The sequence below is a fragment of the Odontomachus brunneus genome, unplaced genomic scaffold (genome assembly GCF_010583005.1).
Source record: "Odontomachus brunneus isolate Ranch 3 - 2012 unplaced genomic scaffold, Obru_v1 Obru_scaffold_128, whole genome shotgun sequence".
In the NCBI taxonomy this organism is placed as follows: Eukaryota; Metazoa; Arthropoda; class Insecta; order Hymenoptera; family Formicidae; genus Odontomachus; species Odontomachus brunneus.
Genome location: NW_022639578.1, coordinates 813,464 through 831,954, shown reverse-complemented (window position 1 = coordinate 831,954; position 18,491 = coordinate 813,464). Strand labels below are relative to the sequence as shown.

At 42.6% G+C, this 18,491-nt stretch overlaps 1 protein-coding gene across 5 annotated transcripts in view; it reads left to right on the top strand.

Moving 5' to 3' along the window:
* The first annotated feature begins 6 nt into the window (after positions 1 to 6).
* LOC116849934 (protein abrupt) overlaps positions 7 to 18,491 on the top strand; it is an 80,439-nt gene continuing 61,954 nt past the window's right edge. For all 5 annotated transcript variants that reach the window (XR_004379215.1, XM_032827607.1, XM_032827610.1 and 2 more), the window contains exon 1: positions 7 to 767. Coding sequence is in view for 4 of the 5 variants with exons in the window: in XM_032827607.1 (XP_032683498.1) it covers positions 564 to 767 (204 nt within the window). In the remaining variant the exon portion in view is untranslated. The remainder of the gene's footprint in view (positions 768 to 18,491) is intronic.

Here is an 18,491-nt window from a genome sequence, read left to right as displayed (position 1 = left end):
TTGGGGGGGGGGGGTTCAACGTTTTCAGGTATCCCGCATTTAAGTACCTTCCTGTCATGACATAATTACTATGGAATCGACCGACGTAGTGTACCAACGCAGTGATCCCTTACATCTGACAAGGGACTTTCATTTTGCCAATCACTTCGGATAATCCGTTTAGCAGCTACCGTCAATCTAAAAAAAATCAGTTTGTCTTGGATATCGAGAGAACATCGATAAATTTCCCGAGTACAAAGATAACGGCGTGTAGAACAAATAATCGGCCAATCGGCCGTTCACATCGCCGCATCTTCAGCAACATCGCACCGAGGAGCCCAGTTTGAAGCGCGCGTCGGGTGTTATTATCGAGTTCGCCCACTAAAAGCCTAACGTTTTGACATTTGACCGCTCGTCGCGCACGAATCCAAGGTTGCGTTCGGAGTCTTCGAGGAGCGGAACGTGAAACCGAGTGAAAGGGTGAGGAGACGAAGTGAAGTGAGAGGGTGTTCTCGTGGAGTGCCAGAGTGAGCACGATAGCACCTCTGGTGCCCTCGGCCGTGGGTCCCGAGGGGACGGACGCCATGGCGGCCTCTTCATCGTCGAGCGGCGAGCAGCAGTACTCACTCAGGTGGAACGACTTCCATTCGAGTATTCTGAGCACATTCCGGAATCTGAGGGACGAGGAAGACTTCATCGATGTCACGCTTGCCTGCGACGGTAATACCTTCACCGCGCACAAGGTCGTTCTCTCGGCATGCAGCCCGTACTTCCGGAAATTGCTCAAGGTCAGTGTGCTTTTCATTTTTTAATGATATGGATCAAATTTGTCCACTAGAAACAAAATCGCGAACATACGACATCTTTCAATGCAAATTCAATTAATCCCGCGAGTGAGCGTCAGCTACGAGATATGCATTTGGAAATTGTAAAGATAGAATATTTGTTTCATTCCCAACTGTCATCCCAACTGTCGGTCACTTAGCTTTGAAAATGTGTTGCCTATATAGTCATTGAAAATTAGAGATACGCCAATATCTTCAATATAAAAATACTGAATATACACACACACACACACACACATTATGCATTTCTATAAAAATTCACTGAAAATAGAATATGATACAATTCAATAATAAAATATTGTTTAACAATTGTTATACAAATTGTTTATGATTAACGCAATATAGATTAATCTCTAATTTTGTCAAAACTGTTTCATTATTCTTCAAATATGGGCAATGCGTGCTTAACACAAATTTGCGAGAACTGCTAGAAGTTTTGCGATAATAATTTCAAATCAAATGACAATGCGAGAGCTATAATTTGATCGACCACTGCATGCATGAACGATATGTAACTCGATTGTAAAGTAGGAAAGTCGAGCCAGGGTCGTACATGACACAATGTGTGCAGTAATACTGTGGTGGCGTAACACGAAATCAAACTGATAATCGCAAACCGCAGTACATATTTACATTTTTTACTTACGGAAACTGATATCTCTCTTTCCCAAGAACATTTGCGCCATAAATTATTCCTCTAAATGTAAATTTCATCTTACATTTTTTTATGATTTTAACGCAGCAGCTTCCTCAAAAGATAATTTTCTATTGCTACAGAACATTGTATAGAATCGTTTAATTTTATTAATATATATCTTTATGTCTATTTACTTTATGTCACTTTATTATTTCTTAAATTTCCGACTGCGCTCGATAACGTCTGCCGATACAATATATGTATCAAATTTCAATGTGACATGACGACGTACGCGTCATACCGGTTCGAATTTAGAGGAGTATATCATTAAGTTTAGCCGCTCCAGTAATAATTTCTATCTCCAGACCAGCCGCTAATCTTAGATAGTTAATGGGGTAGTCAGTGACGCTGGTGTTTCATTTACGCTTCAACATTCTATAATAAGATCTGTCACATAAGTAACATACGCAAATTAGCAAACATTCTGCCAAAATAGAATGGTTAAATTATTTCTATAGATTTATGCAAACGCATTGCACATTTTTAGAAAATAAACGATGACGTTTGAACATTTTATTGAATTGTATTTTTACGACAACATACAAATATTTCGATTAATATATTTTTAACTTGTAGAGTAATATGATAATATCAAAATGAATCTTATAGCTTTGTCATTTATCGGTTTTTTTCTGTAAGTCTCTGTTGCAAAATCGAGATTATTGCTGATTACTGCTGGAATTAACGTGTTTAAATCCAAGCAATGTGTTCATCAATATATTTTTCACTTTGACTAGCCATTATTGTTTGTTTAAATGTACGTGCTCACGCGAGAAAAAAGCCGTTTTCTCTTTCTCGAAAAGCAATATTTTTTAAAACACGTATTATGGCTTTAACATTTTCCACTTTATAATCAAGATCAAGATATTCCATAAAAGTCGAGACGTCGGCATCTTTTGTGTGAGCATTTGGCAGATCCGTGTAGTTCACGTGAGCAAATGATAGGGGACGCTTTTCCGATGTCACGGGCTTTAACGAGGGTCGGTAGAGTCTTATATCGCTTGGGTGAGTAAGTTAGATGCAAATCGCCGAGAGGGAACAAAAGAAAACGAGAGGAAAGGAAGGCATTTTTTGACGAGGTAGGGTAGATAAAAGATAGATACGCGACATACACCACAAAGAATTCGCAAGTCGCGGTTTCCTGCGTCCCCGGTATCTCGGCCGGAAAGAGCGTGGAGGTAAAATACACTGCAGCTGTCTCGTAACCTTGCGTTGCGCGTCATATTACTGCCGAAAATTTTCAATTTGAAAAGATATTAATTTTAAAGTTGCTGTGTTAACGCATTTAGCGACTACGGTAAATAATGAATTTTACGTAATGCATTCATAATTCAACATCGCCGGGCGGCAATGTGAATCTGAATTGGATCGCTAAAACGCATGAAATTATCAATTAAAGCAATTTTACGCCCTACACTGTATTCTGTATTCTGTATTTCGCCGGGTTCGCGTCCCACGATTGAAACTAGACTTCGCGCGCGCGTTGAACCCGACGTTTCCGTCAAACGTCGTGAGCAGCGCGCAGGTGGATGAAAGTAACGCGAGGATCTTGCTCCGCAATCCGTTACCGCAATCGCAGATTATAATAATAACCCCGCGAGTAATTATATACTTTAATTGATTTGAACAAATGCGCAGAGCTACCAGCAGACCGGTTCTTGCCTCATAAATCTCATACGTTACAGATTGTCGTAAAGATCAGCGTGAGTGATTGCAATCTCGGTTCTCCCACATTCTACCACACACCATACTAATTGAACGGAAACCACTTCTATTCTATGTTCTATATACATTTATATCGCTAATAAAATTTTCAAGATAATAATCAATTGGTTATACATTGTCATTTTACATCCATACATTAACGCATACTAACACACATTAACCTGCTCACTCACATTAACACACACACACACACATGAATGTGACCACAAAAGATACGAATAATTCGACTAGTTATAAAATGTAATCTAAGAACTATTTTGTTCGTGTAACGCGAACTAAATGTAGATTTCTGTCGAGAAAAATTTTTCCGTTATATTAATTCCCGTAATCGTGGAACGGAATGCAAAAAGAAATCCCGCGTCACCTTCCTTTTCATCACGCGATTTCTCACACGACATAGCATGGCGGAAGCAAAGTAAATCTTGTCCTCCTAATGGTCCTTTTGATTCGGCTCGAAGAAAATCTGAGAAGCGAGAGAAGCGCGATAAATAGAGCGCCACCTCAAGGAGACGGCGTTGGAAATCGATTAGGGGGAAGTTCATGGAGGAGGCAGGTCCTCGGGAAGATACCATGGAGATGCAGTTGACGACACGTCGAAGTGATCGACGATGTCCCGCGTAGAGAAAAGGGTGGATCTCCGTGACCGACCACTCGGATGCCATGTTATTATGCAAATCGAACCGGAAGTCCTTTGTGGACCCCTTCTGTCAACAAGGATATCGTGAGATTACCTTCTTCCGCAATATCGTCGAGTGGATCGCAAGATCTCAGATCGATGGATCGAATTTGTCACTTCAATGAAAGCGAAACGAAAATTAATAATTGCCTCGTAAAATATTATCGCGGGGATGTAGGTTCGTTTGTCCATATCACTTAACCCTCCATTGTTCTCGTTCGGCTGATGAACGTTAGTGCTCTCGTATGAGCGAAATGCCACGCCTGTTATTAATTAAATTTAGATGAAAATTTAATTATTACTGCATTAATATAGCTTCGTAAAAACGAGTAGATAGTGTATTAGAACATTGATTTATTATCGATCAATATCGTAGTGAAGTTTAAATTTGGTAACAGCGCGAGAGTCGCATTAACTTCACGTATTTACTCTCGTTATAAGCGTGCTAACACTTCCCAAAGTCCATTAACAAAAGTTATACTATCGAAATTCAGAAAATGCGACCATACAAATATAATTCAAAAGGCTGGAAATGAAAAATCAGAAAGTTTCAAAGTCACTTGTTAGCCTTTATTAATTAGAAAATAAAATTTCAACCGAGTAATGAAGTGTTAAGTCGCAATATTAAATCATGACGTTAAAAACGAGAGATCCTTCCGTTGAATCCTCGAATTTACACACATCTCCTTGAGACTAGGAATCCTTTGAACGTTCAGATCAATTTCGTGATTCGCACGCAAACGCGCGCAGATACGATACGCGCACACCAATCGTTTGGAAATCACGACGTTCAACACGCCGGATCTCTTCGGTCGTCTTCGTCGACAATTGTACCGCGTGCGAGCGACTGCGGCCGTCGCACTAAGAGCAACGGAGTCGGCTGAAGCGACCGACTTTCTAATTGACGCGTACCACTAATTGATTTTAAGTGTCGAGCAGTACTTGAGGCGAGTTAATAAAGCTTACACGCCAGCCGAGTCGTGCTTACGTCACGCGGCTACGTGGACACACAACGATGGCGCAGGATTTTATGCTGTATATCGCTTGAACCGCCGAACACAATTACATTAAGGCCAGCCGGCCACGTTGTAACGACGAGTGAGGGCGGGACGGAGATAGTGAGCGAGCGAGCGAGAGAGAGAGAGAGAGAGAGAGAGAGAAAGAGATAACTCACCGGTATTAACAACCTTCTTACAACAAGGCGGCAACAGCAGTTACCATTATGCCTACTTTAATAGCAGACGCTCCACCGTATTACCCGCTTTTTGTTTGCCCACTTGCGCGATGACGTAGGATTCCGTATTGGTTTCGACGATCGCCTACTTATTGTTAGCATATAAACAGCACCGCGTGTAAGGCTACGGTCAATATGGCCTCGATCGCAGGCGTAATCGACGCCAGTCGCGTTATACTCAGACATTCTCGCGTGCTCGTAAGCGAGAGCGAGCGAGCGAGAGAGAAAGAGCGAGAGAGAGAGAGAGAGAGAGAGAGAGAGAGAGAGATTTCATAGTATCGTGAGCAACGATGAAAATAAGATTACGGCGAAATGTTTTTACGAATGACAATTAAATCGCCGCAACGAAGAAATCCGGTGCGGACGATAATTCGTACTGTCGACGAGAAAATATCGAGTAACATTCGTACGGTACTTTTCGCCGCAGATGCTAATAAACATGAGATATCGCGTCGACGACTGCTGCGCAAAAAACGCGCTGAACCTCCTCGGTAGAAATCGCAAATAACAACTCGTGCATCGTTACAGCGGGGGCGGGTGAGTGTTATCCCGCGGCTATTTTTCCAGGAATATTTACCGCTACGCTGGACACTTTATTATATCATTTTCATTTTATTTCCCGTATTAATTATCGCGTTGCGTTAATCGGTCTGCCGTTTGCTTGGTAATTAACGTGGCTCGATAAGCGCCCACGCTCTTTCTCTCTCTCTCTCTCTCTCTCTCTCTCTCTCTCTCTCTCTCTCGCTCTCGCTCGCGCCACCGTATTCTTCCGCAAAATATTTTACCGATTTGATTCGGCACGACGCGACCGATACGTAACGATAACGAAACCGCCCGATAGAGGTGCGCGCACCTGTACGACGGATGATTTATGCGCCGGTGGTGCATCGGCGCGTCGATTTACGACGAACTCGTTCATTTGACTATCGGCCAGAAGTCGATGACGAATCGCTCGGTTATCGAACCGAGCCCGCAATGATATTTGCCAAAATACGAATGGCGGTTGTACGCGTGAGTCTCGACGATAACAAATGCCCGCGCGATACGTCGTTTCGCGCGTAAGCGACGTCCTGTATAAATCGCAACGGCACGGGATCGATCGTGCGCGATACGCAGGACGCCCGTATCAGCGCCGATTTATTTTCGCAAAATGAATTCGTCGGTGCGGGGATAAATTCTCGCAAGAAAATGCGAGAGAGACGCGAGCTTTACCGTGAAATGCAGGATATCTGACATAAATATTGACACACATCCGTCGTGCACGCAGGTACATCGAGAGAAAGAATATCTAAAAATTAGTAAATATTTATCTGGTGGACGCTAACAGCATGTTTACTCAAATATCAACTGTTTTATTCAAATGAAATAAATAATTGCTTTCATATTTTTCCTGGGCCAAGGTTTTCCCGGCCTGTTAGCGTACTAGTTCTTGTATATTTTTTCTCCCAGAATAGAATTCATCAAACTGAACAAAAAGATCTCCACCATTTCGCAAACCAAATTATGAGTTATGAATTAAAGAAGATTAGTGAATGATCACGCGCGATACGCTGGATGAGCTGTAATGGCGGCGACGTCTGCCGCTGTGTGTGTTTATGTGCATTACATTAAATTAAATAAAAAAGTTCTCTAGCACTTTGCAAATGACTACGTAGATTTTTAGTTATTAATTAAAGGAGATCGCTGCATTATTATGCGCGATAACGCATCAGTATTCTTGTAGTTGTGCCATTTCATCAGGTTCAGTCTGAGCTATCACGACGATCTTCATCTGTATCATTACCATCAGATTAATCCAATCTTGGTTATCATTTCTGTCACAGCATGTAATATTGTCAGACACTTTATCTCTTTCAATCTCCTTCTTCTTACTCCATGCTTCCCCATGCACATTCACTCATTATTCGCGCAATTTTAAGCTCACTTCTTAACAATATAAATAAATATTGTACAAATTTATTCATGATAAACATTATAATGCGCGCGCATTATAAAGTTGAATTAATATTACTGATACTATGTCTTGGAAAGAATCGGTCTATATATTGTGCAGTAAACTACTTTACCACTGAACGAAACTCTATAAAGTTCCAGTTCTTGCGCAATGTTTTTGCAATTGGTCAGAATGCATTAATATTATATACAGAAACTGGGTGGATGCCTACGCAATCTGCGTACATTTCTATCAAGGTACATCTGACAGATATTGTAACCGACGAAGAGAGGCATTACGACGATATTGTGTCAATTTCTTTAAAAAAGAGCGGCCATGTCGCGCTGAAAGATACACGTCGAAAAGTTTGACTTTGTTACGGTTACGGCGGCGCTCGGCGAGTGACACTAATTGCGCAAAGTCTAATCTGTTAATTAAATCGGAACTACGCCGGTCCAGCGGGCCGAGGGAGTAAAGTGAAAAGTAGCGGAGAGCAAATCAGATGATTAAAGCGTGGACTAGATCAACTGACATTTACGGCGCTGCTGCAAAGTCGAGGGGAACGCGGGCGAGTCATGTTAATTTCTACGCGCCAGTACAAAGTATTTCATTTCCTTCGAACGGTCATCGCCGCCCGTGGATATTAATGGAACGTTAACGGAGTTATCTAGCGCCGTGACGGCCTCTGAAAGGCGTGCTCCGCTTTGTTAGACGTTGATCGGCGGATTAATATCGGAGTGTCATGGAAACAGGCTTAACGAGTTTTCGCAGCTTCTTGGAGCGCCGCGTACCTGCTAATGAATGGCTAAGTATATCCCACCGCGTCGGAGATTTAACGTGTGGCTATATATACACATATAAAAGCTTCCTTCAAATTACGCGATATAACGTCAAAATTCGTCACAATTTTTGCGGATCGTCGAATATATTTTTCGAGTATATTTTTTTGTTTGCATGTTCCCTTATAATTCGAGAACCGTCAGACTTATTGACAGGAAACTTTTTGTAATTTGTTTAGTATGCTATCTATATCTTAGATTAGTGTCATAATCCAATTTTGTCCAAGTGACCTGAAAATGGAGTAAATCCATTATTTTTTTGAAATTATAACTACATAGAATTGTAGGCACTTAGAAAGAAATCTTGATTCAAAATTACTTTATACTGCTTAAGGCAATATGAGGTTTTTGAAGGCGATTTACCTTTTTCTAATTCTTTATTTATTTTATAGTATATGTTAAAAAGTCCTTCATGACTTTCTCGGGTGTTCACTGATACGGCAAATAAAATTGTAATTCTTTTCTTTCTTTTTTCTTCTTTTTTATTTTTTTTTGTAAACGTGTTGGTGTAAAAATGCCACTTTGACTTATTTCAATATAACTTGGTTATTTTTATTTTTCTGACGCGTCTCTCCGTTTGCCCGAACTGGGAGAAGGTTCGTTATCCTATCCACGAAATCTCGCGCGACGAACAACACGCGTGTATATGAGTATACGTCTATATTAATCGCGATTCTTGCTCGCTCGCCCACCCACGCACACACATCGCCGGCGTCCCACGCGACGCACGCGCGTGAAAATAATAAGAGCGCCGGAGACGTGGAGATAAAGGCGCGGACAAAAGTCCGTTATCTCGCCCTGGCGGTTTTTTCAGCAGTAATTAACGAAAGTACGAACGTTAAAGCTGCGTGATAGAAAAGAAAGGCAATGCGGGAGTACAATGGTGAGCAGCGGAAGGGCACGATAAAGTCGTCTGATGCTTTTATGTGAACGATGATTTTCATCTTTAACCCTTTATACATGCGCGTTTTCCGTGCAGATGTTTTTCTATAGAGCATCAAAATCTTGACAGGCTATATATAGGGTGTTCCAAAACAACCTTTGAAGTTCTCGTGGAGGCATAGTATGAATTAAAGTGAACATAAAAGTGCTATATCATTTTGCGATAAGAGCAATAATTATCGAGATATTAATTAAAGAAGATTTGTGAATTATCACGCGAGATATGGTAGATGAGCTGTAGTGTAGATGAAAAAGTCCTCTATCTTTTTCCGAATAACTTTAGGAATTTTTAATTATTAATTAGAAAACATTAATATATTATCGCGAGCGACCATCCGCCCATTTTCTTTAATTAATAATTAAAAATCTACGAAGTTATTAGGAAAAAAGTAAAGGACTTTTTTGTTCAGTTTAAACTAATATACAAGCATACGATGGCAGATGTCACCACTACAGCTATCACTACCATATCTCGCGTGATCATTCACAAATCTTCTTTAATTAATATCTCGGTAATTACTGTAAATATCATAAAATGATATAGGACTTTTATGTTTATCTCAGTTTGTACTGTGCCTTCACGAGATCTTCAAAGGTTGTTCTGAGACTTTATATAAGAATAGAATCCTTTAAGATTCAGATAATTCCGCTATAGATGAAATTATATTTTTTGTAGTAAAAAGAAATATATATAATTATTAGAAATATATTTGTACATATGACCTTACTGCGACAATATCGACAATGTCTCAGTCCGCACACATTCTTCGCACCCCGCAGTTATTTTGTTGACAAGGCGGAGGCTTGGAAAAGCGCGTACGCGTCGGGAAACGGTGCGAGAGGAGGGGACGTAAGAGTGTTGCTAGAAATAAGTCGTAAGAAATATAAATGAAGAGGGGATAAAAGCGGAATGGAAGTGAGGCGGAGGATACACAAAGAAACGAGTGCGTGAGTCGCGAAGAAATGCTAGAAACAACGCATGCCGAGTGCAGGGCAGAGAAAATCACGCTTGCACAATCCCATCGTCGTGTGGAAGGCAAGGTGCTCCATATTCTATATTTAAAGGCGTTCATAAGGCAGCTGAGATATCACACGCGTGTATGTGCACGTATGAATGCGTATGTGCGCGCGCGCGCTGTTGTGTGAGAGTGAGCGCAAGTAAATGCGCGCGCGCGCGTACACATCCACTTCGTCTCTCTATGTTTTTCTCTCTCACTCTCTCTCCCTCGTGACCGCTCGTATTTAAATTTACCATCGATGCGCGCCGTCACGACGCGCTTACGAGTCCGCACGCACGCGCGGATGCGTGTATGTACGCACAGGCGTGCGTGCACGACTGGAAATATACGCGACGCACGCGCTCGCGCGAGCCCGTTTGTTTCCGGCTACGCGTGTGACGTGAGGCGCGGCTGTAGCGAGAGCCTTAACGCCTAGCCAGCCGTGTAGCGTCTATTTCTATTTGAGAGGAGCTTTTACGCGTCGGATTAACATTAATGTCACCGAGATTTTGATCGCCTCGCAGATATGCAGGTCTAATTCGCAGAAATCCAATAATAAGCTAAGCTATTATGTAGCTTGGCTTATTCTTAGCTCTCACCGTTTTTTATCAAAAATTGGAATAGTAATCGCGAAATTCTGCGTTTGTAGAAACAATGCAATTTTGTCTCCAACGGAAACTCACCTCAGCAGGAGTCTTCCAAAACCAAAAGGAAAATATTCTAAGCAGAACACTCTTAAAGTTAAAGAAATTTTATCTTTTACCTATAATACAATCTTGTTCTTAATAGAAGTTTCTTTTCTAATAAAAAAGCAATATAATAAATATATACGTATTCTACGTTGAAAGTTTAAATATTTGTACAGAAAACCAAAACAATAAAAATGTCTAGAGTTAAGTACCAGTGTTATTAGTATCCAGGAATTAGTACTTTTATCTTATTTTAAATAAATATATTCCTCTTGATGCAGAAGGAAAAAGGTTAGAATAACATCTAGTAGATATTATAGTTTCTGATTCTGTGAGTCACTTTATTCCAAGAGGAATACTCTTTCGGTAAGAGTTTTCGCTTATATGAAATTACAGGAAATAGTACCTTGCAACTAGTGCTCTTTTCATATTTGTTAGAATATTTTTTGCTTTTGATTTTAGAAGAATTCTTTTGGAACCATACATATAAGAGGATTTCCACTAAGAATTAGATTATATTTTTTGGAGTGCGATGTTGAGAATGAGAGATTTTCACAGTTGAAATTTTAACGCGATAAATATATTTCTCGATTATTTTGGTCATTTGATCCACTAATGTCGATTTATACTTGAATGGCTCGTAAAAAAACTTGTAAACAGATTAATAGACTTTAAATTGATGAAATAACCGGTGACGCAGAAGAAATCGTGGACAAATATGTGCGTTGAAACTTTCCGCCGCATTCGTCATCAGGTGAAAGCCCCTAAGCGGGCAGCTATAAGTCTAATTACTAACTAAAAATGTACTAACGATTGGGCTGTACGTGGAACGGCGAGAACAACTGCGTCTTAAAAGGCAATGAAAGTCTCGTCTTGGCTCGCCTCGCGCGTCGCGCTTCCCCAAATAACGTTTTTAGTCCGTACCTCGCTTTAATTACCCGTTCTAGCACGTTGCCCCCTCCAGCGCAACGATCTAGCGCACATGCGCCTTGAAGTGGAAGCGTGGTCACCGTTACACGTGCGCGCGAGGGCGCTTAATGCAGACTTAAACGACTACGTCATCTCGCACATTACTCATCGAAGAGGTTCTCTTTCTTCTCTTACTCGCTTTTCTCTGCCTCGCTCGCTCTCTCGCACTCCCGCGCCTCGTTCAGCCGCTAAGTACAGCGCTTATAAACACTGTAATTCACCGGTAATGGAGGGGAAAACCTGCCGCGAGAGTGGTGCCAGCGATAGCTCGGAAATTGATCGTAATAAGGAGTAAGCCGCTTTTTTCCCCGGTCAGTCCGCCACGACGACAGATGGCGATCGTCGGAATAATTGCGCGAGCCAAAAACACGCGAAAGTTCCCCACGGCTTTCAAGTGTATGTTCTTGTACAATGTTGCATCGTACTCGCTTGATCGTAACGGACAAGTAGAAGATTTCACTAACGCCGCGAGACGAAGTCGCGTTTTATTCCGCTTGAAACGCGAGTCACAAATCTGCGTTTACCACATAACATGCCTTCTCCCGTGAACTCTTCCTCTACGCTCGTATGTGGTGTGATCTCGCGTTTGCGATCTGGTTAACACACTTCGCGTTTCGTTTCCGTTACGCTTGGCACGCCACCGTGGTTCGCTGAAGAGCGGCCCAAAGCGGAACCGAAACGTTCGACTCGGCTTGCGTGATACACATGATTTATTTAACGTGACTCTCGTCGTCGTGTATTTCTGCACACTACTAACCGCCGAAGATCATCTCCTACGAGCTCGCTTCTTTCTCTCCTTCGCCTGTAATGCTCTCCGATCCGACTTCTTTCTCTTGTCCGCGGGAGCGAACGGCACACCTCGGGCATCATCCTTTACGCTCGCTCAAAATAACATGTAGTTTGAGGAACGGCGTTTCGTGCGATGATCGCGGGCTGAGAGTTGCTAGTTGCGCGATTGCCGCAGGTCGAGTACGTGCGTGGGTGCGTGGCCGAGTATGACGCACGTAATCGTAAACAGCGGTATGACGCGTCGGAGGCGGAAGAATGGGGCTTTGATTGGGTAGCACTCGACGCTACAAGCTCGACTGATTCCAAGAATAATACGCGACGAGCGGGACTATTTCGAACGCACTGGATAAATGTTTCAAGACTCGTTGTCGGGCGTAGGTATCGGCGCGCTGGAGCTATATTTGACCGGGCAATAACGGTTGCGAGCAGCTCGCGCCGCAGGGATTCGGCCGCGACGCTACAGCTTAGACGTGACACGAGCTGCGTGTATTTCTCTCCCTTCCATACCGGATCCAACGATCCGCGACCGTTTGTTTGACGAATCGATAAATTACGTTCGAGGAAACGACGAGAGCGCGTGCGGAAAGAACAACTGAAAGCGCAATTCCCGCGACAACTGCGAGAGCAGTTGGCGCGCGCACGGCTGAGAAACGGCTTCCCCCCTCCCCCCTTTGTAGAGGGTTTCCTCGTATTTTCACACGCCCCGTTCGTTTAATAACTAATTCCCGACAATTTCGCCGGCGCGCCTGATGGAGCTTTTACTGTACAGCTGTCGAACTTTCAACAGAATGGAGATGTACATTCGACGCCGCCGCCGCCGCTTCCGATAATGATACCAAGTCGTCGAAATAACGCCGCTTGAAAATCGACTTAGTCGACGGCGAGATAATGAAGTGCGCGTACATCATTAATTGCGAAAAATTCAACTGCTTGATCGGCGATTATCGTACGGAGAAGCACGCGGCAAAAGCGATAATCGCGCTTGTCAGTGTGCAATAACGTAACAGCGATCGTTACGTTATGTATCAAATAATTGAGGCTTTACGAACTAATCGCGTCCCTCGCAAATTACACAACAATTTATCTCCCGCGTTTTATTTCGAGCCAATTTCCGGGGGCCGGCTTGAGCGTCTGAGCGTCACGTGGAAATATCACGCGTAGCCCGCTGCTGCAGCCATAAATTAATTACTCCCAAGCCATAAAAAAAACGTAATTAAGTCGCTGCCGAAGCACTGCAAACGCGCTCACACGTCATATTATTTACGTGCGCCCACTTCCTTGCAACGTATCGCACACGTGCTTTCAGGGGGATGCAAAGGGTGGGTGGCGTTTTCTCTCCAAAGCGTTGAATCGAAATGTACATTTATCTGCCGGCGGCAACTGTGGAATAATTTATTCTCGGTACTCTCCAACTTTATTCGATGTTACGCTCGCGGATGTAGGCCACTCTTCGCAAAGACCATTTCATTTATCCCACTGTACCTCGCTGAAAGATATTCATCACTTCATGGATATGTACCGTCTTCATTTCGATTAAGAATGAAGACGGTACATATCCATGAAACGGTAAAGCTAACTCTCGACGGATTAGGATAATCGCTAGGTACCGTGTTTCCAGTGTGGCACATCAAACAGACCACTTATAAATTTACTATTCACCAAAATTACGGAAAGACTAATATACAGACATTTCACAAATTTCATAATTATTGACCATTTTGTTTTCGAAATGCAGCGGTGAAGAGTTTAATTTATAGTAATATTCGCGAAATACATATACACGTATTGTAATATTTATATATCTTTTTTTATTTATATCTTTAAATCTCTGTTTGATAAACTGATGCATAAATAAGGATAAAGATTGAATAAATAAACCGGCGCGAAAAGAATTTTGTTTTATTAATGCACTTACACGCATGGAACAAGAGATGATAATTTTTTCGTACATATTTTGTAATATTCTGCACAAATAATTTAAATTTAAAGCGAAACTGAGATAAATATATGTACAATATTACAAATACGACGAATTATTATTTTGCATTTTCCTCTGAATACTTTATATATATATTTATGTATCAATTTATCTAACAGAGATGAACAGATAATAAAAGGAGGTGTATAAGTATTTAAATATGTGTGTGCACGTGTATATGTATCTCGAGTATTGTACTGTAAATTATGAACACTCGACCGCTGTATTTCGAAAACAAAATAGTCGATAATTCCGATATTTATGTATAATATCTGCACATTAATCTCTGATATCACAGTAGTAATTGTTCATGAAAATCTCACATGTAATTTAAAAGATGTTAAAAATAGCATGCTAGCCTCAAGAAACACGTATAAAAAGTGTCAACTTTAATTGCAATCATCTCGGATGGTCAATCTTTTTTGCACAAGCAGTTAGATGATATTTCGCAAAAGTTTCATCAAATTCCCACAAAATTCTCGTTTCATGTGCTCCACCTCAGATAAAAATATCAGACAAGCACAGACGGGCAGGGAGAGACCGAGGTCGGAAGGTACAATGCGTGATAAAGGGACATCAGTTCCCGACAGATCCTGCGCACATAATCGCAACACCTGCAGTCCGCGTCGCACAAGCCGGGTCTTGTGCAAGAAGACATACCCACGCGGCCAATTATCTCGCAGACGGCGACGGGTTTTGTGCTGCCGATCGAGGGCGGCCCCTCATCGAATTTAGGCGGACGTAGTACATCTGTCGACCATAACGCCGTCCATCTACCGGATCGTCGCCATAAGTACCAACGCGTACACGCGCACCATGAGCGAGACATGAGCCGCGGCGAGTCTTAAAATAAGATCGGCCACCGCGCCGCGCGCCGTAATAAATTTCTCCGCGTGCTTCCTCTCGCTCTCGCGTTCTCCTCTCCTTCGTTCTCTCGTGAAGTGCCACCGACGTGAGAGTGAGGCGGACGAAGTGGAGGACGAAGGAAAAAAAGAGGACGGAAAGAAAAGAAACGTACAAAGCTCAGTCGCTGGGATCGAAAGAACGGGGAAAGACGGAGTCTAACCTCGGTCTCTCCTCATCCGCGCGTTGCTATATATGTTACGATGTAATTCAAGAATTCGACCGTTCGTCCGGGATGACACTCAGAGGGGATTGAAGGAGCTGGCAACGGCCGAGCTTGAAAGCACCGTGATCGGAGACGCGCGTGGCGTGGAATATTTAAAAAGGAGAGCGAGACCAGAAATGGCTGAGCATTTCTAGTCTGAGTAGAAACTTTGATCCTGCTTTCGACCTCAGTGTTCCACTTAACGGCTACTTTGATACTCTGAAGCCTATATTAGGCTCTTTCGATTCTATTTGACCCACTAACTTCGCCGAGAGGTTCCCTTTAGAACCTGCAAATGACATTTTGTATGTTTTCTGCCATTTAGAGGCACTAAGTAGAACTTCAGTTTCTAACACACACTGACCCTTCAGAATATACAAATGTCGGGAAGTTCAGGTGGAAAGTAGGGCGAAAATTTCGCCTCGGGATTTCTCGGGACGTCTGATTAAATAACTGATAAGGACTCGAGCTCGATGATCTAAAGTTTCAAAATTGTGCTTTAAATTGAAGAAGTCGACAAAATTTACCATATTCATGGTACTTGACTTGAATTGTAGTTTAAACTGGATAAACCGAAAAACTGTGTTCATATTATACGTAATACTTGACTGGTCTTTAATTTGAACCATGGATATCAACGTACCGGATATTCCGGCTTTGTCTTTGCGCGAGAAAATTTCACTCGAGCTGATTCACAAGTCCAAGGAACCGCTTGTTTCCTCTTTTCACGCTTGCCTGGCCCGAAAGCAATCGTCACTTTCAATTTTTGGAATGCCACTTGAATCACTTCGGGTTAACGAGCTCGGCGTTCGCCTCTCTTTCTCGTATTGTCCGCAATTTTTCCCAAAGACCTTCGCGATGTCATCCTGGAAGAATGCGCGTTCGTTCTCTATTTTTTGCAATGTGTCTTGCGCATTGATTTCAGGGATTTTATCTGAATCATACGGCGCGACATACTTGTATCTTGCGCGACTTTCGTCGGTTTCCTTAAAGCGATCCTTCTTGGAACTCTCGCTGATCGTCGTAGGCAGTTAGTTATAGTTGGCTTACTTGTTAATTGGTCAGCTTCTTGAATCTGAATCATGGTCGCTGAATCATGTATGGTGCAATTGAAGCTCGTGGAAGTTTCGAGCAAATAGCACAGTTTATGTATGTACAGATATCTAAATTAAACACAAGCTTCGATACTTGTGACGACTCAGCATGCTGATAAAGGAAGATAACACGTTCGAGGAGCAGCTTTCATTGGTACTTCGTCGCTGTTGTATGCGTTCCTCTTGACTTAACCTCCCAGGTAGTTGCGGGTACCTGAGAGTTGCTGAACTTGATTTTCTACTTATATTTACATTAGGAACTGAGAAATGTTAAAAAAATTCTCTGTTTTTAACGCAATCTACTAAGTTTTTCAGCAAGAACTTAAATCTCACTTATTTTTGCATTACTAAAAATGTAGCAAAATTGAACAAAATGTATATTAAAGGAAAACTCCCCGTGTATAACTGTTATTTCTTTAAAAAAAACGTTATATTTTTCTTTTAAGTAATAAAACGCTTAATAAAATTTCCATTTTTGTTTGACAAAGACTCGTGACTAGCAGAAGATTAACTCTCACCCAGGCAAGCTATATTTATGACGCAATTCGGGCAAAGCAATGAAAACAAAAATATTTCTTGAAAGTATTTTAAGTTTTTTTATTTTCTATGAAAAAATAATCTTAAGCAAACATAGTTATTAAATTTCAGATATGATAAAAATACATTTTATTTAATATTAAGTATATTTCATACTTAACTGAGAATTTTATTTAACATACAAGTAGCTTCGGGCTCTCCGGGTCACGCTTGGACAAGCGTTAAATTAGCATTAAAACGTAATTGTCTGTAAAGTTTATTACATTTATTCGCAAATATATAACTTTCCATTTCCCGGTGCTTCAATCCTGACCAGGCGAATCGGGCGTATCATTCCGCGCATCATTAATCGCGCGTTGTGTGCGGCAGCGCGACAAATCGAATTCGAAGTCACAGCAAGTACACCCGTCCCAGCACAAGAACGCACGCTCTTATTTCCAATAATAAAACTAAAATACGTCACCGTAAACAGGGGGTTAATGTCGCGTGGCCTTTCGCTCGTCCACTATCGTGGAGCATGCATCGGCAGCGTTTCGCCACGCTCTCCAATTCATTCACATTCTCGTGTCTCAGCGCGACCCCCGATAAACACTTCCTGCCGATACTCCTCGCTCATTTCCGCGAATGCGCCGTGTTTTTTCATCGCGATCGCAATCGCGTTGTGTCAATTGCAACATGTATTATTGGGCGACTACAGCGCCGTCCTCCGGCATCATGTTCGGTTCGTTGCGTCGCGTGCGAATAACAAATTGCTTCCTAGCGCACCGTTTAATTGCTCATTACCATCGATTTATTAATCGCCCTTCAGCGCCGATATTTCGCGGACGTGTCGAGCTCTGGGCCGGCCGACCTCGTTTTCTTCATCGCTGCGCTGATATCCCACGGCTTCTCCGTCGTGATTTCTCGAGAATCTCGCCCCGCCGGTGCCGTACACGCGTGTCGTATTCCCCGTGTGTAACGCACGCGCACGCATATACCGGCATACGCACCAGCATTCTCCGGGACACCGTGTAACGATCCGTTAATAACGTTACCGTTAACCGCGCATTAGTGGTCACCGCGGCTATTTGCATATCGGATCGGTAATTTCCAAGCGACGTGTGCGCGCGCGCGCGCGCGCGCGTGTACACGCGTGAGTGCGTGCATACACGCGGGCATGAATATACACGCGCGTGGATTTCGCTGGCCGCGTCTTGTCCCGTGTCCACCGCTATGAACTGGCCATTACGGTGATTTATCCGTCGTCGGATCGAAGGCGTCGCTGCCGAAATGAACGCCGCCGCCGTCGCGCCGCCGTGAATTTAAATTGCGCGAAGATCGGCCAAGCCTGATAAGTACGCCTAACAGTACGCGGCTCGAGCTAACTATCAATTATCTCGACCTCGAACGGAGAGATTGGAGTTTGAGAGAGAGAGAGAGAGAGAGAGAGAGAGAGAGAGAGAGAGAGAGAGAGAGAGAG